The sequence below is a fragment of the Ictidomys tridecemlineatus genome, chromosome 3 (genome assembly GCF_052094955.1).
Source record: "Ictidomys tridecemlineatus isolate mIctTri1 chromosome 3, mIctTri1.hap1, whole genome shotgun sequence".
Lineage (NCBI taxonomy): Eukaryota > Metazoa > Chordata > Mammalia > Rodentia > Sciuridae > Ictidomys > Ictidomys tridecemlineatus.
In genome coordinates this window covers 18467850-18490279 of record NC_135479.1, presented here as the reverse complement: position 1 = coordinate 18490279, position 22430 = coordinate 18467850, and the positions used below count along the sequence as shown (strand labels likewise).

General features: G+C 53.2%; 2 protein-coding genes across 3 annotated transcripts; one reads left to right on the top strand and one right to left on the bottom strand.

Moving 5' to 3' along the window:
• Positions 1-2686: 2686 nt before the first annotated feature.
• Grn (granulin precursor) lies at positions 2687-9694 on the top strand. Of its 2 annotated transcripts, none has more exons than XM_013359938.4 (13): positions 2687-2837; positions 5417-5561; positions 5912-6037; positions 6150-6234; positions 6688-6800; positions 6901-7036; positions 7138-7244; positions 7479-7602; positions 7887-7984; positions 8074-8319; positions 8528-8761; positions 8853-9083; positions 9177-9694. In XM_013359938.4, the coding sequence occupies exons 2-13, from the start codon at positions 5424-5426 to the stop codon at positions 9327-9329; spliced, it is 1791 nt and encodes a 596-aa protein (XP_013215392.2). In that variant the 5' UTR covers positions 2687-2837; positions 5417-5423; the 3' UTR covers positions 9330-9694. The 2 variants fall into 2 exon arrangements, with proteins under 2 accessions (XP_013215392.2, XP_005328175.2); XM_005328118.5 differs by having other exon boundaries at positions 7135-7244.
• A 101-nt stretch (positions 9695-9795) lies between these two features.
• On the bottom strand, positions 9796-19861 carry Fam171a2 (family with sequence similarity 171 member A2). Its single transcript, XM_078041982.1, has 8 exons — positions 19565-19861; positions 15853-16080; positions 15529-15621; positions 13032-13190; positions 12772-12951; positions 12547-12663; positions 12299-12425; positions 9796-11753 (listed from the first exon to the last, which is right to left on the bottom strand). Exons 1-8 carry the CDS (start codon positions 19680-19682, stop codon positions 10292-10294), a joined length of 2484 nt encoding a protein of 827 aa, XP_077898108.1. The 5' UTR covers positions 19683-19861; the 3' UTR covers positions 9796-10291.
• Between the last annotated feature and the right edge of the window lie 2569 nt (positions 19862-22430).

Genomic DNA, 22430 nt, shown 5'->3' with positions numbered 1-22430 from the left:
ACAAATCCTTTAGTAAATCTTTTCCACACATCCTTACCACAGTTATCAGAGTAAGTGCATGTTTCAAACTTCTGAATGCTTCAAGCTAATACCTCGACTGTTAAATACTGTCCTTTAAGACTGATGGCCTTAAAGTATCAATCATGACTCTTTGCCCCCATAATCAACATTTCCAAGATGCAGGACTTCTGTGTTATTCAATCTGATCTTTGCAATTTTCCCCACTGAACACTTCCAATGTTTGCTAAACTCAAGGAAACAACGTTTATAAACTAAATCTTCTGATCTTTCCTCAGAAAGGGGCAAGATGGAGACATACTACAAAGTGGATATACTTGTGCTAAGGATTGAGCTCAGGGCATTATGCGCTAGGTAAGCCCTGTACCACTGAATTACACCCCAGGCCTGCCTTGATATTTCTTTTTTTTTAATTTTTTGGTTGTAACTGAACACAATATCTTCATTTTATTTATTTATTTTTATGTGGTGCTGAGGATTGAACCCAGGGCCTCCCATGTGCTAGGCAAGTGCTCTACCGCTGAGCCACAGTCCCAGCCACTGCCTTGATATTTCAATAATCTATGGTTGCTGGGAAATCAGAAAACAGCATTTGTTTTTTTTTTTTTTTTTTTTTTTTAGAGAGAGTGAGAGAGGGGAGAGAGAGAGAGAGAGAGAGAGAGAGAGAGAGAGAGAGAGAGAGAGAATTTTTAATATTTATTTTTTAGTTCTCGGCGGACACAACATCTTTGTTGGTATGTGGTGCTGAGGATCGAACCCGGGCCGCACGCACGCCAGGCATGGCGCGCAACCGCTTGAGCCACATCCCCAGCCCAAGAAAACAGCATTTGTTAAAGGTGTACGAAATAAGCTGGGCATGGTACTATATACCTGTAATTGGAGTGACTCAGGCCAGTCGGGGAAATTTAGCAAGATCCTGTCTCAAAAAAATAAAAAGGGCTGAGGACATAGCTCAGTTAGAGCACTTGTCTAACATGTGTCAAACCCAGGGTTTAATCCCCAAACTGTAGTGTGGTTTTGTGGGGGATTTCATTAATATGTAAATAAATACATGAGAAGCTCTGATTGAGGAAAACTTTGGCTCTTTCAAGGAGGAAATTTGTGATTCTCTAGAGTAAGCCTTTTCAACCTCAGCACTATCCACATGCTGGACAGGATGATTCTTTGTTGTGTGGGGTTGTAGGATATTTGATAGGATCCTTGACCTCTGCCACACCAGTTGTCAGCATCCCCCACTTCCAAGTGATGACAATCCAGAATGTCTCCAAACACTGCCAAATGTCCCTGGTGGGCAAAATTGTCCTATTTGAGAATCATTGCTTTGAAGATTAGACTCTTGATGTTTGTTTCAGTGGCTTTAGAATTCTGTTTTTTCCTGCTTCTATGTAGTTGTGATTAATAGGTTCATTTGTTGATTTGCATTCTACCATTTCATTAAAAGTGGAATGAAAAGTATGTTTGTGTGTGTGTGTGTGTGTGTGTGTGTGTTTCAGTGGAAGCAGAAGATATATTCCTTGGCTTTGGGATGCACAAGGAGGAAATCTAGACAAATATATCAAAAGGGTTAAGAATTGTCCTATATCCTTAGCAGGAATATTATTCATTATCTGGGCCCCCTATAGTTTTCAGCTAAGAAACCTGCCACACAATTCCACAACTCTGCCACTCCTTCCTTGCCAAAGTCCCACTTCACCTAAATTTGGCTATTTGTCCCCCTACCCCAGCCTGGCTCTCAGCTCAAGCTCTTCGTTCAGCCTGCAGAGCTTTCCTTTCACTCTGCGAAAGCAATAACTGCCCTTCCTCCAAGACCCAGCATCAAGCTTTCCCTGGCCCATCTCCCATCACCCATCTCTGCCTGGCCCAGGCCCTTTGGCACTGAGCAATCTGGCTCCTGTCCAGGCTAATCTGCACTGCCTGGTAAATTTTCTCCCTTCACCCACCATTTCAATTCCTAGAAGGCAGAGAATAAGCTGAAACTAGAAGCTACTTGAACATCCCCCAACCCCCAGACCAGCTCTGTGTCAGGCACTCACAGCTCCTCAAGCCCCTTGCCTTGAACGTGGCATTCAAATTCTGCCCAAGGTTGCCCTTCCCATCTGGTTTCCTAATCTCTTCCCGACATCCCTCCCCCACCCACGTCTCCATCCCAAACCCCACTTCCATTTAAAGTCCTCCAAGACTCAGCTGATCGTGGCGCTCCCAAGGTGGACTTAAATCTTTCTTCCCCGCCTTCAGCCAACCTTCTCCCTTGGGGAAGAAAGGCCAGGGGGCTGTTTATCTTTGTCTTCACAACTATTCCTCAACTTCCTTCGTTGCTGGGCTACCTAGCATTTAATCAAAGTTTGCTGAATGGAACAGGGAGGAAATGAACAATGTCGGCGATCCAGAAGCAAATATCCTGTGAATGACCCTGAAGGAATCCCTTCAGAGACAGCCCTTTTGGTTGTCAATGTCCCTAGACACGCAATGACCGTCTCTAACAGAAACTCTTTTAAGCGCCTGCAGGAGGAGAAAAGGCGGCGAAGCGAGCAGAGGCTGCCCAGCTGAGGCGGGCCCGGTGTCATATGATTCCACAATCACATGATCCCTAGAAATGGGGTGTGAGGAAGGAGAGGAAAGGGGGAGGAGAGTGAATTAAGTAGAAAAGAAACACCATTCCAGGATGGCCCCGCCTCTACGTCTACAGATAACCAATGGGAACGTGGCAGCCCGCATTCCTAGCCAATGGAAACTGAGATGGGCGGGTCATCACGCTGGAGGGGCCGTAGTCCGTGAGCTGACCGACCCGGGCTACCTAGCGTGCGCGGACCCCGACGCAGGTAGGAGGGCGGCGGCGAAGACCAGAGGTCTGGCTAAGGAGTGTGTGCTTGGGGTTCCTCAGAAATCTCATCACGGAAACAAGAATAGACCCGCTCATAGAAACTCTTTTGGGGATTTCTGGGTTTTTCTTTTTTGGGGGGTGGAGAGTAATTGCAGAGATCCCCATTAGAAGGGGGCTCTTTCTTTCCCCAAAATGCCGGGAAGCTGCAGCCCTTTCCCTCAAAGCAAGGAGCAGCCCCTCTTTGAGCCAGCTCCACCCTTTACAGCAGGTGCCGGCTCTTTTCCCTTCTGATGATGGTGGGTGGTCCCCGGCGGCGGCTAGAAGTGGGTGGACCCGCCTCCGATCCCGGAGCTGCGAGGGGCTGGAAGTGGGTCTCGGGAGTGGGGACTGAACTCATGGGTTGCGTCTGCCTTACTTCCTCTCTTGGGTGGTGAAACAAGCCAACTTCCGCCTCTCCCCGCCACTTTTTCCTACCCCTTAGCAGCTGAGTTGGCTCACCTTTTGGGAAATTTCACTCCCCTTGGCACTCGTAGTTGGGGGGTGCCACCTAGTGGAAGATTACGGAGTTAGGGGTTTGATGAGGCGCCTGTCCTCTGGCTGATTTAGCTGTGTGGAGTGGGAGTCAGAGAGGCCGCCGCTGGAATCCTAAAGGGTATTGGGCCTCCCTCCGCAGTCCCTGGTTTTGTGTGGCGAGCGTGTAAGTTTTTGTGTGTGTACTCGTTTAAAGTAATACACTATATTCCCTAACCTCCGGATAAAAAGGAAGGAAAATACAGATCAGTCACTAGGGTGCCAGATTCACTTCTGCAGATTGGCATCCCTTCCGGACTAAGCCAGTGCATAGTGATAGTGTCCTGAAGGTTGAGATTAGACATCCAAGGAGCAGGTGGGGCTGTCTGTAGATGGTTTGCCTGAGATCTGTGGGGCAAGGAGAGAGGGTGAAAGGACTAGCCTTCTGCATCCTGATTTGGCCCAGAGATGACCTTTTAGGGATGTTGAGTTTGAGTGGCTGGGTGGGATTTCCTGCCTCCACCTCTGCCCTGTGTCCACACATAGACGTTGGGAATTGAGGCACACAAACAGGGAGCAACTTCTGAGGCCTGCACTATCCGTCCATGGCAATTCTAGAAATAAGACTCAAAAGAGTGATTTCCAGGCAATTCCTGTATCCCACCTCCCCATTCTGTCCTGCCTGGTCCACTTGCCCAAGAAACACTTCTGTCCCTTTGGCTCTGCTAGTACCTCACATTTTTATTCCCCCTGGGGCTTGGGTTTCAGTCCTAGGTAGTATTAGGGTGCCACTTGTGATATTAACCCATGTCTCAAATGCTCTGGAGCCCTCAAAGCCTGTTATCACCATGACATGTTACATGACACGGATTTGTTACTTAGCATCATTGAGTTTCAGTTTCCTCCGTTGAAAAGTGAAGGTAAGGGGCTAGGGTTGTGGCTCAGGGGAGAAGTGCTTGCCTGGCATGCATGGGGCACTGGGTTCAATCCTCAGCACCACATAAAAATTAAATAGGGGTATTGTATCCACCTACAACTAAAGAATATAAATTTTTTTTTACAAATAAAGAATATATATATATATATTTTTTTTTTAAAAAAGTAAGAAAAGTGAAGGTAATCACCACTATTTTGGATGGTTGTTGCAAAGAAATGAAGATAGCTGTGACTGGCTTCCTAGAGGGTCACAGGACATTTTGCTCCCCTAGGCAGGGTAACATCACTCCACTGCCCCATGGAGCTGGTTGAGCCAATTGGGGGAAGACTTGTTAGGGAAGTGAGAGGCTGCTGCCCCAGAGACTGAAGGCTCAGTTCCTCCTGCTGACTCAGATGGGCAGCCCATGAGCAGGCAAGGTCTTTACAAATGCAACTGAGTTTTGCTTCCAGGGTAGGGGTTGGAATGTGTTTGGGGAGTTCAAAAGGGCCATGGTGGTGGTGGGGGCTCAAAGCACAGTTGTCTCAAAGGCTGATTCAGCCTCTTACCTGAGTGGAGAGGGGACAGTTATGGGCAGGTGGTGACTGTCTTCTGGGAAGGCAGTCCAGACTCCACTGGCCGCCATACTTCCTTTTTCACAACTTTCTTAACCCTGTGGTTTCCCATGTGATCACGTAACTATTCCACTCTAACAAGATGCAGGTGGAGCAGACCTTAGGCAAGAAGGCAGCTGGAGGGGTTGGCTGAAGAAGGGGAGCCCTGATTTACCCTAGCAAGAGGAGAGAGCCACAAAAACCACACACCTTCCTGACTTTCATAAGCCTGAATCAACACACCCATAGAGACTCAGGTGTCAGTCCATGGCTGGGGAAAGAGATCCATACATACGCTCACGTCAACATGGAGCTCATGTAGACACATGCTCATGATAGACATGTGCTGGTGTATGTGTGACACCCATATAAGACACATGTAGGAAACTCTCAAGTTACATCTTTCTGCCTGCTTGAACAGGAGAAGCTCAGCAAGTCTCAGCATTGGACCTTGGCTTGGGGAATGGTGAATGGCCTCAGAATTGAAGATGGTATGGGCTTAATTAAGTTGGGTGCCAAACACTCCTTGGTATTTTGCAGGCAGACCATGTGGATCCTGGTGAGCTGGGTCACATTAGTAGCAGGACTGGTGGCTGGAACACAGTGCCCAGATGGTCAGTTCTGTCCTATAGCCTGCTGCCTGGACCCAGGAGGAGCCAGCTACAGCTGCTGCAGTCCTGTTCCAGTGAGTGCCCTTTAAGCCAGGCAAGAGTTGGTAGCCTGGGGCTGGGGATGTGGCTCAAGCGGTAGCGCGCTCGCCTAGCATGCGTGCGGCCTGGGTTCGATCCTCAGCAGCACCACATACCAACAAAGATGTTGTGTCCGCCAAGAACTAAGAAAAAAAATAAATAAATGTTAAAATTCTCTCTCTCTCTCTCTCTGTCCCCCTCTGTCTCTCACTCTCTCTTTAAAAAAAAAAAAAAAAAAAAAAAAAAAGAGTTGGTAGCCTGGATTTTCCCAAGGGTGATCCTGGATTGGCTGGAGAAGGAGGCTAGGCCCAGGTCCTTTGATTTATCCCCTCCCCTCTTTTTCCAGGAAAAATGGCCTACAACATTGAGCAGGCCTCTAAGCAGCACCTGCCAGACCCATGCCCACTGCCCTGCTGGCTACTCCTGCATCATCACCATCTCAGGCACTTCCAGTTGCTGCCCTTTCCCCAAGGTGAGTGTGTCACTGGCTCCAAGGAGGGGTTTAGATCTGCATTTACTTTTCCTATACCTTCCTGTCCCCAGATAAAGGACCTTGCCCATGCAAGCTTCTCTGTGTCTCATAGGCTGTGTCATGTGGGGATGGCAGCCACTGCTGTCCCTGGGGCTTCCACTGCAGTGCTGATGGGCAATCCTGTTTCCGAAGACCAGGTATGGCAGGGGTGCTGATGGAGGGCAGGTGGTGAGCAACATTATCCTAGTGTGCCCAGGAGCCCAGCCAGCTGGGTGGCCCTGATTCCTGCCCTCGTGTCCTTATTTGTGTGGTATTTGTATTAAGCAAACCTGGGCTCTGGACAGAGGGGCAGCTCTAGGAGGGGACAGGAGAAATGCAGGATTCCTAGCATTGTGGGGTTGGGTCCCACTGGACTGAGTTAATGCCAACTAACTTTTAGTAGATTCTCTGCTCCCAGTCATCTTTCTGAGGCAGGGACTGGCTTGTCTGAGAAGTGGGCTAGGGGATCCTGGGAGATCATTAGAACCCCAGTGCCAATCCCTAGGTCCCTGTAGCTGGGCCTGCAGGCCCTGGTGCCACCGGCTTCTTGAGTGATGGGGGAATACCTTCACCAACTGGGTTGGTGGAATCCTGGATCATCCTGTCCACAGATAACAACCTCTTGGATGCTGTCCAGTGCCCTGGTAGCCAGTTCGAATGCCCTGACTCTTCCACGTGCTGCATTATGCTTGATGGCTCCTGGGGATGCTGCCCAATGCCCCAGGTACAGGTTTGGAGAGATGGAGGTGAATGGAAGGTGGTGGGGGCAGAGCTAGGGGTGGGGATTGAGGGAAAAAGTTGGAATCAGGACCATCTCTTCTCAGGCTTCTTGCTGCGAAGACAGAGTACACTGCTGTCCTCATGGTGCATCCTGTGACCTGGTTCATACTCGCTGCATCACACCCACAGGCACCCACCCCCTGGCAAAGAAGATCCCTGCGAAAAGGACTAAGGGGGAAGGTGAGGAGGTGGGAGAGCATAGGACTGGGATTGCGGGCAGCTGGGAAAAAGTTCTCCTTCACCCTCGTTTCCCCCCTCATACCTTGCTCTTCTTCTAGCAGCTTTGCCCAACTCTATTTTGTGCCCTGATGCACAGTCCCAATGCCCTGATGATTCTACCTGCTGTGAGCTGCCCACTGGGAAGTATGGCTGCTGTCCAATGCCCAATGTGAGTAAGGGGCTAGAGCCAGCTTGGCTGTGTGCCCATGGCCAACTGGCCTGGACAGTGCTTTACAGGGGCTCCAGGGGCTGAGGCTGGTTGACTGGTAATGAGAGCCTGGCTGACTCAGGACTTGTGCTGCCCCCTAGTGGGGAATTGGAGCAGTGCCAGCTGTCAGCCTGAATACTTGTGCTCCCCTGAGACTGGAAGTCAGTCACTAGACTTACCCCTGTCCCCACCCAGGCCATCTGCTGCTCCGACCATCTGCACTGCTGCCCCCAGGACACTGTGTGTGACCTGATCCAGAGTAAGTGCCTCTCCAAAGAGAATGCTACGGACCTTCTGACCAAGATGCCAGCACACACAGGTACCAGAGGCAAATCATAGACCCCATTCCATCTGCACTATGAGGGCTCTCCTCTAAGTTATTCTAGGAACAGAAGTGGGGGTCAGTGCTGATGGACACAGAGTGGGACCAGGCAGCTGTAGCCCCCTTTCCTCCACACTGGCCTTGCCTTCGGTTCACTGTGGGGTGGCATAAACTGTACCCTCCATCCTTAACATCTGCTTCTAGATGTGGAGCCCGCAAAGTGTGGTGTACCCTGAGGGTCCCTAGTGCCACTTCTGATTTGTTCTCTGCCTACCTCACAGTGCAGGAGGTGAAGTGTGACATGGAGGTGAGCTGCCCAGATGGCTATACCTGCTGCCGCCTCCAGTCAGGGGCTTGGGGCTGCTGTCCTTTTACACAGGTACTTGGGAGCAGTGGGTGGGCTGAGTTGAACAGAGATGGCAGCTGGCTAGACTCCTGTGCCCACTGGCCCTTCTCCATCCACCCTAGGCTGTATGCTGTGAGGACCACATACACTGCTGCCCAGCAGGCTTTAAGTGTTACACAGAGAAGGGAACATGTGAACAGGGGACCCTCCAAGTGCCCTGGATGGAGAAGGTCCCAGCCCATCTCAGCCTGCCAGATCCACCATCCTTGAAGACTGATGTTCCCTGTGATAACTTCACCAGCTGTCCCTCCTCCAATACCTGCTGCAGACTTTCTTCTGGGGAGTGGGGCTGCTGTCCTATCCCAGAGGTGCATGGGTAGGGGAGAGCACTGGGGGGACAGCATCATGGTCTGGGCAGGTGGGTGACCAGAATCCTGTTACTTGCTCTTCTATACCCTGCCAAGCCCACAGTGGCACCCAACTCTCTGATTTGTCTCCAGCTGTAGGAGCTATGAGCAAGAGAGGTGGACCCTGCAGAGCTGCTTCCTATAATATCTTTTTCTGCCCATAACCCAGGCTGTCTGCTGCTTAGACCATCTGCACTGCTGCCCCGAGGGCTACACATGTACAGCCGAGGGACAGTGCCAATGGGGGAATAAGATAATAGCTGGACTGGAGAAGGTGCCTACACGCCAGGCTTCTCTGTCCCACTCAAGAGACATCGGCTGTGACCAGCACACCAGCTGTCCCGTGGGGCAGACCTGTTGCCCAAGCCTAAGTGGGGGTTGGGCCTGCTGCCAGTTGCCCCACGTGAGTGCCCACCTGCCTGTTATAGGATGAGGATGCTAAGTCCAGTGGGGTAGGGGGAACCACAGCAGTGTGATGCCATTTTGTCACCCAGGCTGTGTGCTGTGAGGATCGCCAGCATTGCTGCCCAGCGGGGTATACCTGCAACGTGAAGGCCAGAACCTGTGAGAAGGAAGTGGATTCTTCCTACCCTGCTGCCCGCCTGGCCCTCGGCTCTACTGTGGATGTGAGGGATGTGGCCTGTGGAGGAGGACGCTTCTGTCATGATAACCAGACCTGCTGCCCATATAAACGAGGGAGCTGGGCCTGCTGTCCCTATCGCCAGGTCAGTGCCACCCCTGACCCTGGGTAAAGGCTAGATATGGGTAAAGGCTAGGTCCTTTTTGACCAACTCTCTCATCCTCCTCTGACCATCCAGGGTGTCTGCTGTGCTGATCGTCGTCACTGTTGTCCCGCTGGCTTCCACTGTGGGGCTAAGGGAACCAAGTGTTTGCGCAGGAACACCCAGCGCTGGGACACCCCTCGCTGGGATACCCCTTTAAGGGGCCCATCCCCCAGACAGCTGCTGTGAAGAGGGGCTGAGGACTGGAGACACACCACAGCCCTTGAGACCCCACTCAGAGGGTACCTGCTCAGGCCTTCCCAGCACCTCTTCCCTTCAAATTCTCCCTGCCCCTCCCCTCCCCCATTCTCAGTTTCCTCAACACCATGGGAGGTGGGGCCTCAATCTAAAGCCTTCCTATCAGAAAGGAGCTGTGGCAAATGCCACGTTACAAACTGCCATCCTCTATCCCAATTTCTGTGGACTCTGTGGCCAGGTGCTCTCCCCTAACCACAGGTGTATGTGTACTTTTGTGTGTGAGTGTGTGTGTGTGTGTGTGTATGTGTGTGTACCCAGGTGCGCACGCCTCCAATAAAGTTTGTACACTTTCTTAACAGTGTCTGATTTGGCCTGCCTGCCCTCCCTAGCACCCCTGTTCAGGGGTCCCCCTCCAGGGCCAGCATTCCCCCTCCCCCATAAAAAGTCACACAAGGCCTTAACCTCACCAGTTTTATATTTGCTCTTGCCCACAGCGGCCCCATCACATTACCCCCCAGTCCCCAGGGCTGCCCCAGCCACCAGCCCTGTAACACGTAACCCAGAGGCTAGTCAGCAAGCAGCACCCCCTCCCAACCCAGGGGTACACAGAATGCCCCTCCCTTCCCAGCCCTCACACTAGCAGCCAAGGCCAGGTCGCCCCTCCTGCTCTCCATAGAGCTTTCTATGTACAACCACGTTTATACAGGCACTGCTTCCCCCCCAGCCCTCCTCCCCAGCCCCTCCCAATGGGAGGCCTGACCCTTCCCACCTCCCTAGGCTTGGAGGCAAAGCCTGGGTCCCTTCCCAAAACATACCCAGCACATACCACGGCCGGCTCCGCAGGCCCCTGGGCACCCTTCCGGGCTAAGAGTGAGTGCCCCAGCAGCTCCCCGGGGCCCGAAGCCTGGGGACCGGGTGGGGCGGGAGCGGCGGGGGCAGGCCCGGAGGCGGCGCTACTTGACGTTGAACACCATTAGCGGCCGCTCCTCCCGCCGCTGCCAGGGGCTCTTCTTGTCGCCGGTCTCGTCGCCCACTTCTGCCCCCAGCTCGTCCTCCGGGCTGGTGAGCGAGTCGCGTCGCAGCTCGCTGGCGCTGCTGCGGGAACTGTCCCCACGGCTGCGGCCCCGACCTCGGGGCACGGTGGCCGCCCGGCCCTCGGGAGCCGCCACCTCGTCCAGCAGCGGCGTCAGCGAGTTGTCCTCCGGGGAGCAGAGGCCAGTGCGGCTCTCGCTGCTGCTGGGCTCCGTGTCCTCGCTGAGCGCCAGGCGCGGGGGTGCGGGGGGCGGCGGCGGGGCGGCGGGCGGGACGCGCTCCCGCTCCTCCCGCGGGGGTCGCCGGCGCGCGGGCCGCGCTTCGTGCACGTCGACGCCGGAGTCCAGGCTGGCGTCGGTGCTGCGGCCCCCGCCTCCCGCCTGCAGGTCGATGTAGGAGTGGCGCACCTGTGAGTTGGAGCGCCCATCCAGGGACACGAACCAGGCGCGCGGATGAGGCTTCACGCCCAGTTCCAGCAGCTTCTTCTCGGTCAGCGCCTGCAGCTCCCCGTTGAGCTGCGCCATGGTGGACTCGTTGAACAGCACCGGGATAGTGACGGAGCCGCTGACGGGCGCCGAGCGCCCGCCCCCCCAGCCCTCGCCGCCGCCACCACCACCGCCCTCGCCCCCCGCGCCCGAGTGGCCCTGCATCAGCGGGCGCTGGGGGTCGGGCTGGGGAAAAGGGCGCGCTGGGCCGGAGGCCGAGCCCTCTGGCGGGGTGGGCTCATCGCCCACTCCCGCGGCGCCAGCCTCGCCGCCGAGGCGCACGTAGTGTGCAGGGATCACCAGGGTGGGCATGACGTTGCGGTAGACATTGTCCTTAAGATGGTCAATGGAGCCACAGAAAATGAGCTGCCCCGCCTGGCTGAGCGACGGCGGCCGCGCCAGCTGGTCCACCGACTGCGAGAGCAGGAAGTCGGGGGTCTTGCTTTCGGCCGCCCCCTTGTGGCCCAGGTAATGGTCGAAAGGCGGCGGCGGCGAGGGCGGCTCGTGCAGGAAGGCGGCGGCCCCCGCAGGCCCCCGCCGGTACTCCTCCAGGCCGGGCTCCAGTCCGCCAGGCCCCTCGACCGAGCGGGCGCCCTTGAGCCCGACACCCTCACCCCCGCGGGCACCCGGAGGCTCCGCGGCGGGGCGGCTGGCGGAGCGCGGCTTGGCACGGAAGAAGTCGTCTCGGGAAGCGGCCAAGTCCCTGGAGCTAGAGAAGGCCGAGTGCAGGGGTCCTGGAGGTGGGGCCTCGGGGTCCCCCGACGAGGCGGGCTCCAGGGGTCCTCCACAGATGAGGTGGAGCTGGGACATCGAGGTGGCCTGATCTCGTTTGTTACCGTCAGAAGGTCCGGAGAGCTGCAGCTTGCGGTGCTGTTGCCTTGGCTTCAAGCATCGCCTCCTGGAGAGGGAGACTGCGACCCTCAGGAAAGGCCGAGGGTGAGGGCCAGAGTGGCTGCCTAAACCATGCTGTTGCAGACCGAGGGGTGAAGATAGTTGGAGGACTGGGGCTCGCGCCTGGTGCGTTCAGGAGAGATGGGGGGTCGGCAGGAAAGGGCCTCAGAGAGGTTGTGGAAGGGTTAAGGGTGCAGTGGGAGGCCATCCAGCAGCTGAGGTCCATCTGGGAAACTGCATCCTGAGACCCTGGAAGGGCACCTAAGCCAACTAGGAGTGTGCCTGGAGTACCCTGGATATAAGAGCTGGGTTGGTAGGAGCAGCCACAGATTGTCTCTAGAGGGGTCTGGCCTGCAGATCCTACCACTTGTCCCCCCACTCCTCTTAAGCTGCTAGACTTTCTGGTCTTTACTTTTGCACATGCAGTTTTTTCCTGATGGCACTGCAAGGATCAGAATTGTTGGTGCATCTTTGGGCCCCCAGTGCCCAGCCCAAGACCAGGCATACAGCAGGCCTCAGATAAAAGGAGGTGGAGGTCCCCCATACACTCACCGGCAATAGTAGATGAGCAGACACAGCAGAATGAGCACCAGCAGGGCCAGGGCTGCCAGGATGGTCAGCAGGAAGATGGTATGGTAGGTGCCAATATCCTGGATGCCTGACGTGATAGTGACCAGCCCTGTGCCAGACAGGGGCTTAGTGTTCAGATGTGGATGCTCTTTCTGCCTTTCATAAAATGTCCACTCTTCCATCCTTCCCTTCCACCACTGTCCCCTGCCCCAATGCCCCACCACTCTCACCAGCCGTGGGGGAGGCCATAGCAGCCACCCAGTACCCCAACTGGGGGGAGATGAAGGTCCAGTAGAGCTGCCGGCCTTCCTTCCTGATCACACCAGTGCCATTTCGTACCCACAGTCCTGGGAGAGGCATGGTCTCATCAAACTCAATGTCCCTCCACCAACCACCACCTAAGTCCAATTTTCTTTCCCCAAACTCCAGCACCTGAAGCTCCCTGAGACACTTACCACTCTTGGGGTCAAACCTCCAAGCTGGTATGCTGGTGCCCACAGCCAGGGCACGAGGCTCTGAGGGCACTGGCAGGGACAGGTGAATGGGACCTGAGAGCGGCACCTCTGTCCCATTGCCTGTCAGCAGGTGCACACTCACAGCAGCCAGGGGCATCAGCTCCAGCCAGGAGCCATTGCCTAAGGGAAGAGGACACAGGACTGAGGTCTAACTCCTGGGGAGGGGAGGGAGTCCCTGCTATACCAGGTACCTAGCATACCTGAGCTGGAGGCCTCGGTGCCCAGGAAGGCAGGGAAAGCCCGCATTTCCTGCTGGGTGCTGGCAGGTGTGAGCGAGGCCCAGAGCTGGCTGTAGGTGGAGCTGACAGGCAGGCGGGCAGCCCGGCGCTGGAACTGCACCCAGGGCTGGGATCGGGCTCCTGGATGGAGAGAGGGACTGCAGTGGCCTAGCCAGGGACCAGGGCAAAAAGCAAATATCTAAGAAGGGGGCCGTGGGGTCGGGCCAATTGGGAAGGCCAGGGATGACTTGGAGAGAATTGGGCAGTCCAAATGTTAGCCTGGAAGAGATGTGGACCTGAAACCTCCAATCCTGTCTATGTGACCCTCAGCAAGTTACTTGCTGTCCTTGAAACACTGTTTCCTTATAAACCAATAAAATGATGACATTTAAAATGATGTCCTCAGGGAATTAATGTCTCCTGTATGGCAGGTACCAGGCCAGTTCCTGGAATGCAAAGATGAATGTGGCCAGCTTCCCTGCCTTCAGGTTCACAGTCTAGTATAGTACTGTCCTTTAGGTACCATTGGAACTTTCTACCATGATGAATGATGGTGATGACCATTACTATACCCACTAGACGCACATGGCTATTAAGCATTTGAAATGTGGTTAATGTAACTGAGGAAGTGGATCTATTTTTAATTTGTAAGGATTTGAGGAATTTTTAATTTTGGTTATTTCAATTTAAATAGACACAGATAGTAGCTACTTCATTAGACAGGTGTGTGTGTGTGTGTGTGTGTGTGTCTGTTGGGGTGAAGGGAATAGACATAAACAGAATTCCAATACTGTATGGTTATAGATAACATTTATTAAGCTTTAAAATATACTGGGCACTGTTCTAAGCTGGATACTATAGTAATCCCTGTAATTAGCATAACAGCCCCTGAGATAGGTTGCCTTTATTATCAATTCTATTTCATAGATACGCAATGGAGGCAGAAGTTTGATAACTTACTCTAAGTCACCATCCATGATCCCAGAATGATGCCTCAGCTCTGGCACCAGGACCCACCCTCTCACCCCCACTCCATCCTGCCTCTTTATTAACTGCTGGGGGCGTCTGACCAGCCCAGCACTGGGAAGGCATGGAATGGAGTCTTGTAGGACAAGTGAGACTCTGCCAGGAAAGTGGGAAAGGACTTCCAGGAGGACTGGCAGGAGAAAGCTCCACAGCCTGAGGCAGTGGCTGCCTGTCCTGGTGGGTGCTGCCAGCTCTGGGAAGGGTCTGGGCTTCTGCTAAAAGCAATGAGCACTATGGGAGAGCTGTAGCTCTGGGCAGCAAGGTCCATCTGGCATTTTAGAAACCTCCAGGGGGCATTTAGAAGCCTCTGGTGCAGGGTCAGAGTGAATACGATAGCCAAGAATAATTTGCCAACAAGAGTGCAAGCTAAGAATTTTAACTGGGGAGGGTCTTCTCCCACTCCCAAACCCACTGTTGCTCTCTAGTGGTAGCTGGATGGAATCTACCCTCAGCATGGCCAGGCCAGAACCTTTTCCAAACCCTCACTCTGCCCTTCTGCCACATCACCCTGATGACTTGGCCAGGTCTTACACTCAGCAAGTGTCTCTCCTTGCTTTCTACTCCTGAGCCCACCGAGTGCTCTGGTCCACTTGGCTCTATGCAGGTTAGGGTCATCTCTGAATCCAGCTGTCTCTCTCTACTGCCCTACTAGTTCTGCAACCATTCCAAGGTTTGTTATGAGGTTTGTCTTTCTATTTGTCTGTGACTTTTTAATTTTTTTTTTTTTTTTTTTTTTACCATTGTGCCCCTGCACCAGCCACCATGCCTGGCACAGTGCAGATGCTGAAGTATTTAAGTGAGTGAGATTGAAAGCCTGTGGGTAGACAAGGACCACTTCAGGATAGCTCCAGGCCTTGCACTTGATCGGTGGTCAATACCTGTGGAAGGACCCTCTCATGGCCTCCTCACAGCCAGACACCCAGTAAGTGCAAAAATACATGATAATAAAGGTGGCAGGGAAGTAGGAGTAGAGAGAGAATAGAAACCACGAGAAGCCCAGCAGACTATAAACATTTATTGAATACCTTCTGTGGTTTTTTTTTTTTTTTTTTGCATACTTAATGTATTTATTTCTTTGGTACTAGGGATTGAATCCAGGTGTGCTCTACCACTGAGCTACATCACCAGCCCTTTTTAATTTTTATTTTGAAACAGGATCTCACCAGGCTGAGGCAGGCCTTGAACTTACTATTCTCCTGCTTCAGCCTCCAGAGTCACTGGGATTACAGGCTTGAGTCACTGGATTCAGCACAATTGATGTTACTTACTCCTTGCCTCAATTTGATTAAGACATTATGCTTCCACATATTACACATGAACAAAGAACGGCTTAGAGAGGTTTGGGTGATTTGCCCAAGTGCACCCAGCTTATATGTGTTCAAGGAAAGTTTTTTTGCACACAGGTCAGGGGGAAAGAAGTGGAGTTGGTGTGGGATGGAAGGGTGGGGCTTACCAGGAGAGCCTAGGAGGATGTGCACAAGGTCCTCATAGAGGATGAGGGTGGCTGGCCGCTCGGGGAGCAGGTAGAGGCTGACAGATGCATACACTGCAAGAGGGGTGGCCCATGAGCTCCAGAAAAACACACACCCCCTTCCAGGCACCCACACACACCCAAATCCCAGTGGTTTCATCCTCCCTCACCCCATTCTGCATACCCCAGCCCAGGGAGCAGCTGCTGGAAAGCCTGTCCCCTCCACCCCCGAGGACTATTTTGGGAAGGGGCTGATGGAGGATCAGCTGCTGCCCCCCTCCCAACTCCACCTGCCCCTCCACTCACAGGGCAGCTTGTCAACACGCCAGGGCACAGAGTTGGTGAGGAAGCCAGGGCGGGCAGCAGTGACCAGTACCCAGGTGCCCAAGCGGTAACTGAGAGGTAATGTGGCCACGCCCTCTGAGTCTGTGGTGCCGGCAGCCAGCAAGGTCCGGTTCCCAAACACATCCACGGAGGCCCGGGCTAGGGGCACCAGCTCCCCGCTCACATACACCTGCACCTTGATCAGGATCTCTGTGGGCAAGATGGGGTGAGGGGAGTGAGGAGCCGAGAGGGAGGATGAGAGCTAGGGGAAGCCTCAAGATCAAAAGAATGGGCTGCTGGTTATGGGGGATTACGGGGCTGATGCCAGACCAGTATTATAATGAAAGCCAGTATTTATTTACTTTTGTAGTTCTGGGGATGGAACTCAGGGCTTCCCTTGCACACCAGGCAAGAAGTACACTGAGCCACAGCCAGCAAGTATGGAGTGCTATTATTTAAGCCTAAATGAAGTCTGAGAAGTAGGTGGTGCTATTACTGTATTTCATCAAGTCTAACCCATGCAGCCTTTCACATTTTAATATTTCTGAACTTGAGTTTTATCTGTGATTGATGATGTCATCATTAAAATTGATAGCATTTTTTCTTTTTTTTTTTTTTTCCAGTACTGGGAATTGAACCCAGCGTTGCTCTGCCACTGCGCTATATCTCCCTGCCATTTTAACATTTTATTTTGAGAAATTGTCTTGCTAAGTTACTGGAGTAGGCCTGGAACTTGTGATTCTCCTGCTTCAGGCTCTAAAGTTGCTGGGATTACAGGCAAGTGCCCAGTGCAAAATAATGATGCATCTTACAGTCAATGATGTGTTAAATTTGATAAAATATGCCCTTTCCCCATTTTACAGCTAAACTAAGACTCAAAGAGTTTAGATATATAGACTACAGTTGAGAAATCTGGGATCCAAACCTGGTAGTCATCACTAGGACATAAATTCTTAGCTATTTGATCCTAGGAGACCAGTGTCTGAGGACAGGAAGAAAAATGAGTGCTGAGAAAGGATGAATTCAAGGAGGAGGGGCCTATAGATAGAGATAGATGAGGTCAGGTTTGAAAGGGAGGATGGGGACCAGTGTGGTGGCCCACACCTGTAATCCCAGTGGCTCAGGAGGCTGAGGCAGGAGGATTGCATTTTCAAAGCCAGCCTCAGCAACTTAGAGAGGTCTTAAGTAACTCAGTGAGGCCCTGTCTCTAAATAAAATACAAAAGAAGGCTGGGGATATGGCTCAATAGTTAAGTGCCCCTGGATTCACTCCCCAATACTAAAAAGAAAAAAGAAAGGGAGGATGAAAGCTGGGTTGGAATTTGAGTTCTCAAGGAAGAAAAATTGAGAAGGGGACACTAAGGAATTGGACATTCCCATCATTCCCCTCCTTCCCAGAAACCTTTGCACAAGTCTCTTTTCCTTCAAATTTAGGGATACACTCTAACCCCTAAGCCTGAACAAGTATCTCCTGACCCCTCCCCTTCATGTCTATAGCTGGTCAGTGACAGTCAGTCACCATGGCAACGCCCTCATTCCTCCCAGGAGATCAGGCAGGGAGCTGGGGCCCTAGCAAGGGGAAGGCAATCTGGAGGGCCCACCAGACTCAAAGAAAACTGACAGGCAGGGAACTGGGATGGAAAGACCTTCTTCTGGTTTCCAGGGCTGCCTCTGCCCCAAGTCCCAGAATAGCCAGGCTGGGCTGGGCTGGCCTGCAGAGATCCTAAACTCCACTGGCATGAGGGGACCCGAGTTTTCCCATGGATTCTCAGGCAGGCTCTTGGATCCACAGCCCATCTACCCTATCTGCTTCCCTTCAGGAAGGCCTTACACGTGGAGCCTGACACTCAACAGTGACAGGTGTTTTATCTCAGGCTTCCAGTCCAGGGCCAGGACCACGCCTGCTGGTGGCATCCCATCCAGCTGTTCACCAGAGCCCACCTCCCTCTCCCCTCCCAGGCCAGAACACAACCCTGTAGGGTGGGGCACACACTCAGCCCACTCTGGTCTCCCCCAACACACAGTAGGAATTCTGAGAAGCTAGAAGGGCCTGGCTACTATCCTGGCTGGGAGCAGCTGGACAGAGCAGCTGGGAATAAGGGACCAAAAATGGTCACTTGAAGGAATGCCTTGGGCTCAAGGGCTCAAGAGTCTCAGAAGAGGTGAGGGGACTGGGGACACAAAATCGGGTGGGCAGGTAAAGCCTGAGGAGATATCAGTGCCAAGCTGAGGGTGGGGCAGATGTGGAGCAGATTCCCTTCCCTCAACCTGGGCTCCCAGCCAGCTGCCTAAGAACCCCCTAGCTAGTCTCTATTTCCACCAGTTCCCTGGGCTGTCTCCCCTGGGGTGCAGGGCCTTGACAGAGGGACTTTCTAAGAAACTAGGAACTCCTTCTACTTGGCAAAGCCTCCTGTACTCCCTGGGAAATCAGGGGAGACTGAGGCAGAAGGAGATCCTTCCCCATTCCTCAAAGCCAAACATTCCATACAATGCCTGCTTCTCAGCTTCAGCCCTGCCTCGTTCCAGTAGGAAATGTGACCTCCTCCCTTCATCCGGATCCCACTTCCCTCAACCAGACCCCCCACCCTGCCTTTCCTGTTAGCTTCTTGAAGGTGGTGGTGGTGGGGGGGGTTGAGGAGCAGAGAAGATGGTTTCAGGCAGAGATAGGGCCATCAGACAGAGGAGGCAAGTGCAGTATGGGGTGATGGCGCAGGAGGCTGGAAGGTGGGCGCAGGGCTGGGGTGGATGGAGACCGAAGCACCCAGGCATCGGTGTGGAGTCCTAGTCTCTCCCGCTGCAGGAGCTGGCCCCACCCCCACCTCACACACCCACCTTGGCTGGGTAAGGCGCTGGGAGGGTCTCTTCCATTGGGAAGGAGAGGTGAGGTGAGGAGGGGGTGATCTGGGAGCGGGAAGAGGACAGGAGTGGCAGGACGCGGGCTGGATGGAGACCCAGGCACCTGCCTTCCCAGCTGGCACTCAGCATGGCTCCGCGACCACAGCCCAGCCATGCGCCTTGAGTTGAGAATCACAATGTACTCCTTTTCTCAGAGCCCACCAACTGCAGCCTCACGTTCATCATGGGAAAATCAGCTCTTATTTGTGCACCCCAAATTCTAAACCTGGGGGGCCGGCTGGAAGCTGTCAGGCTCCCTGGGCGAAGAACCCCATTTGAGCAGTTGATCCCGCCCACAGCCTCACCCACTCCCCCTTTTCCCCTCCCCCCTTCAAGCTCAGCTCTAGGCGCCCAGCCCCCGTCCGGGCCCAGGGTGGCAGTCGATGCCAGCGCCCCCACCCAGCCGGGGTCTAAAGTGAGGAACCTGCGGGGGGCTGCGGAACCAGTGCCCGCCCCAGCCCGCCCCTGGGCGGGTGTCTTCTGTAGACAATGGCTCAGGCAGCAGCGCCTCGAGGACCAGGAGGGAGAAAAACAAGTCGGGAGGGGGTTGGCGGCGCCAAGCCTGGGTACCCCCGCCCTCCGCATTGTGTCTCCCGGAGACCCCCGCTCCGGACAGTCTCTCCTCCACCCATCACATTCCCCCAGAAGCGCCGACCCTAGGTCCCCTTAGCTCCCCCCCACTCCAATTCAGTGAACAGAATGCACCCCAATTCACGAGCACCGCGAAGAGGGGCTGGCGGGCTGGGACCGGATCCGGAGTCGCAGGCCCGCGATCGCTGCCCCTCCCGGTCGAGACTCACCCTGCGGACTGGGGGGCTCCGGCGGCGACTTGCCGGGAGCCCGGGAGGCGCCGCCGAGCAGTAGCCCCAGCAGCGGCAGCAGCCGCGCGAGGACGCTGGGGCCACTCGGCGGCGGCATCGCGGGGCTCGGCTCGGCCCGGCCCTAGCGGTCCATAGCTCCCGCCTGGCCCATCTCGGCCGGCCCCGCTCAGCCCCAGCTCTGCGCCGAGCCGCGCCGCGCCGCTTGGGCTCCCGCTCCGGCTGCGGCGCCCGCTCAGCGCGATTGTCTCCGCCCGGAGCTGCCGTCAGCGCCCCCTGCAGGCCTCTCCTGGCACCGCGGGCCTGCGGGCACCGCCCCCTTGCGGCCCAGGCTCCGCCCGCCACCTCAACACGGCCCGCCTGCTGCCCACCCCATCCTTCCAGAATCTGAGCAGCCAGGGAGTGTTGAGTGTTGAGTCCAATTAAGGGAGTCTTGGGGTTCGTGAAACTTGGTGCAAAACTGGAATGGTTATTGCTTGCTTTCAAAGGGGTACGGTCATGATTGCCTCAAAAAGGTGTTAAGAATTCCCTGCCACTTCTCTCCTCAGACACTCAGTGCTATGCAGGTTGGACTCTCTAAAATTCTGAATTACTCAGATCTGGGGGCGCATCTAGCCTCAGCCTCTTATTGTCACCTGCAAGTTCATTTAGCGTTATGGTCCTCAGTCATTGTTTGTCATGGGAATTGTAATCATCTACCTGATAGGGTTGTTGTAACAATTAAATGAAATGACGATGTAGAATCCAGTACAAACCTGTCAGGAGCAGATGTGCAATAAATGGGGCTGTGGTTGGCCTAGAAAAAGGAGGGGGCTCACCTTCCCTTAGGTGATAAGACCCATTCCAGGGTAGATACCCTAGCTAGAATGTTCTTCCAGCATTTTTTCTCCGAGAATCATCTGTTGGTCCCACTAGCTCTGGCCTCACCAATGACAGCCTGGATCTTTTCTTTCTCCGCCAGTCATTACACCCCACATTTGAAGAGTAGCCCCAGCCAACCTTTCTTTTCTCTCAGTTCATTATTTCCAGCTGTCAACATCACTCAGCTTCTGCTCTGTATCATCAAATCCTCATCTAACTTGATGCTGAAAACCTCTCTTGGTTGACACTGGCTAGTCACCTTCTCTTTTGCACAATATGGTGCCCAGGAGGGGACTGGATACTCAAGGCAAAGACCTTGTTCCCCAAAGGACAGCAGGCTTCCCTCCTGGTTAGGTCCACTGGATATTTATCATCCTCCTCTTTTTTCCTTCTCTTCCCTCCTTGCTTCTTCTCTTCCTCCTCCTATTTTTTTTTCCCCTTCACTATTAGGGATTGAATCTAGAAGCACTCAACCACTGAGTTACATCCCTAACCCTTTTTATTTATTTTTAAATATATATGTATTTTTTAGTTCTGGATGGGCCTTTTATTCATTTATTTATATGTAGTGCAGAGAATAGAACCCAGTGCTTCACATATGTGAGGCAAGCACTCTCTGACTGAGCCACAACCTCAGCCCTGTTTATTTATTTTGAGACAAGGTCTTGCTAATTTGCTGAATCTGTCCTTGAACTTGTGATCTTCTTTCCTTAGCTTCCCGAGTCACTGGGATTACAGGTGTGCACCAGCAGCTCTATTTCTTTCAACAGAAATTTCCATCTAACCAGATTCCCAGTCTTATTCTTATGTAACCATTTTTTTTTTTTTTGGAACCAAAACACAGGATTTAGCACTCTTCCTTGGTGAATTTCATCTTGTTGGTTTCAACCCAACTTTACAATCTGTCAAGGCTGCCTTGAATCTACTCCAGTCACCCATTGTATTGGCGCCCCCTTTCTCCTCTTCACCCCAGCCAGCAACCATCTGCAGGGTGAAAAGTGGCTTCCTCTGCCTCCATGCAAGGAACTCATGACAATGCCAGACAGCCCAGGGCCACAGTGGAGCTTTGAGACACCACCATAGAGATTTAGACCATCAAGTCTCAATCCGAGTCCCTATGATCCAGCTCACGTTTCTGTCTTGTCTCTAAGGACTAATGCCAAAAGCTTTGCTGGATATAAGTTGTTTGGGGCCATCCAATTGTAGCGATGAAGGGGAAGTTTGGCTGGTGTTAACGATCATGGCTTAATCTTTTCTCAGATGTTCACAGTCACTCAACTAGAAACCTGTCCTAGAACTTCTCATGCATGAGTTCAAATGATTCTTCTTAGAATTTTCCACTTACCCCTTTGGTAAAATCAAATATTATCAGCCCTTGTGAGGTAAGTCTGTTCATCAATGGCTTCCCCCACCACTTAGAATCAAGTCCAAAGTTCAACCCATGGCGGCAAGCTGTGCCTACCTGCCTGCCCTTCCCTACCTCTCCGACCTCCTCTCCTGGACCTTCCACCCAGCTGACCTCCTTACTTTTGTTGGAACACACACAATCTGTTCCTCAGGGCCTTCTCACTGGCTGCTCTTTCTGCCAGAACACCATCTCCATGTCACATGCATTATTCATCCCTCTCCGCTCACCTCATCAAAGACACCTTCCCTGACCATTCTCCTCTCAAACCCCACGGGTGTTCTATCACTATCTCCTTTCCTTTATTTTCACCCATAGCTGACCACCACTGACACATTTATCTATTTTTTTCTTTTTTTGTGTGTGTGGTACTTGGATTAAACCCAGGGGTGCTCTACTACTGAAGTAATCCCAGACTTTTTATTTTATATTTTTGAGACAGGATCTTGCTAAATTGCTAAGGCTGTCCTTGAACTTGCAATCCCTCTGCCTCAGCCTCCCAAGTGGCTGGGATCACAGGCATGTTCCACCATGCACAACTGTATTTCTTTCTTTTTTTTTTAATATTTATTTTTTGGTGTA

What these genes read in the sequence shown, in the direction of transcription:
- Grn (XM_005328118.5), top strand. Translation starts at nt 5,424, where the DNA reads ATGTGGATCCTGGTGAGCTGGGTCACATTAGTAGCAGGACTGGTGGCT. An exon ending in GAAAAGGACTAAGGGGGAAG is followed by an intron (nt 7,037 to 7,134) that starts GTGAGGAGGTGG and finishes CTCTTCTTCTAG; the next exon opens with CAGCTTTGCCCAACTCTATT. An exon ending in GCTGCTGTCCTATCCCAGAG is followed by an intron (nt 8,320 to 8,527) that starts GTGCATGGGTAG and finishes CCCATAACCCAG; the next exon opens with GCTGTCTGCTGCTTAGACCA.
- Fam171a2 (XM_078041982.1), bottom strand. Translation starts at nt 19,682, where the DNA reads ATGCCGCCGCCGAGTGGCCCCAGCGTCCTCGCGCGGCTGCTGCCGCTG. An exon ending in CATCCTCCTAGGCTCTCCTG is followed by an intron (nt 13,191 to 15,528) that starts GTAAGCCCCACC and finishes CTCTCCATCCAG; the next exon opens with GAGCCCGATCCCAGCCCTGG. An exon ending in TATGGCCTCCCCCACGGCTG is followed by an intron (nt 12,426 to 12,546) that starts GTGAGAGTGGTG and finishes TGTCTGGCACAG; the next exon opens with GGCTGGTCACTATCACGTCA.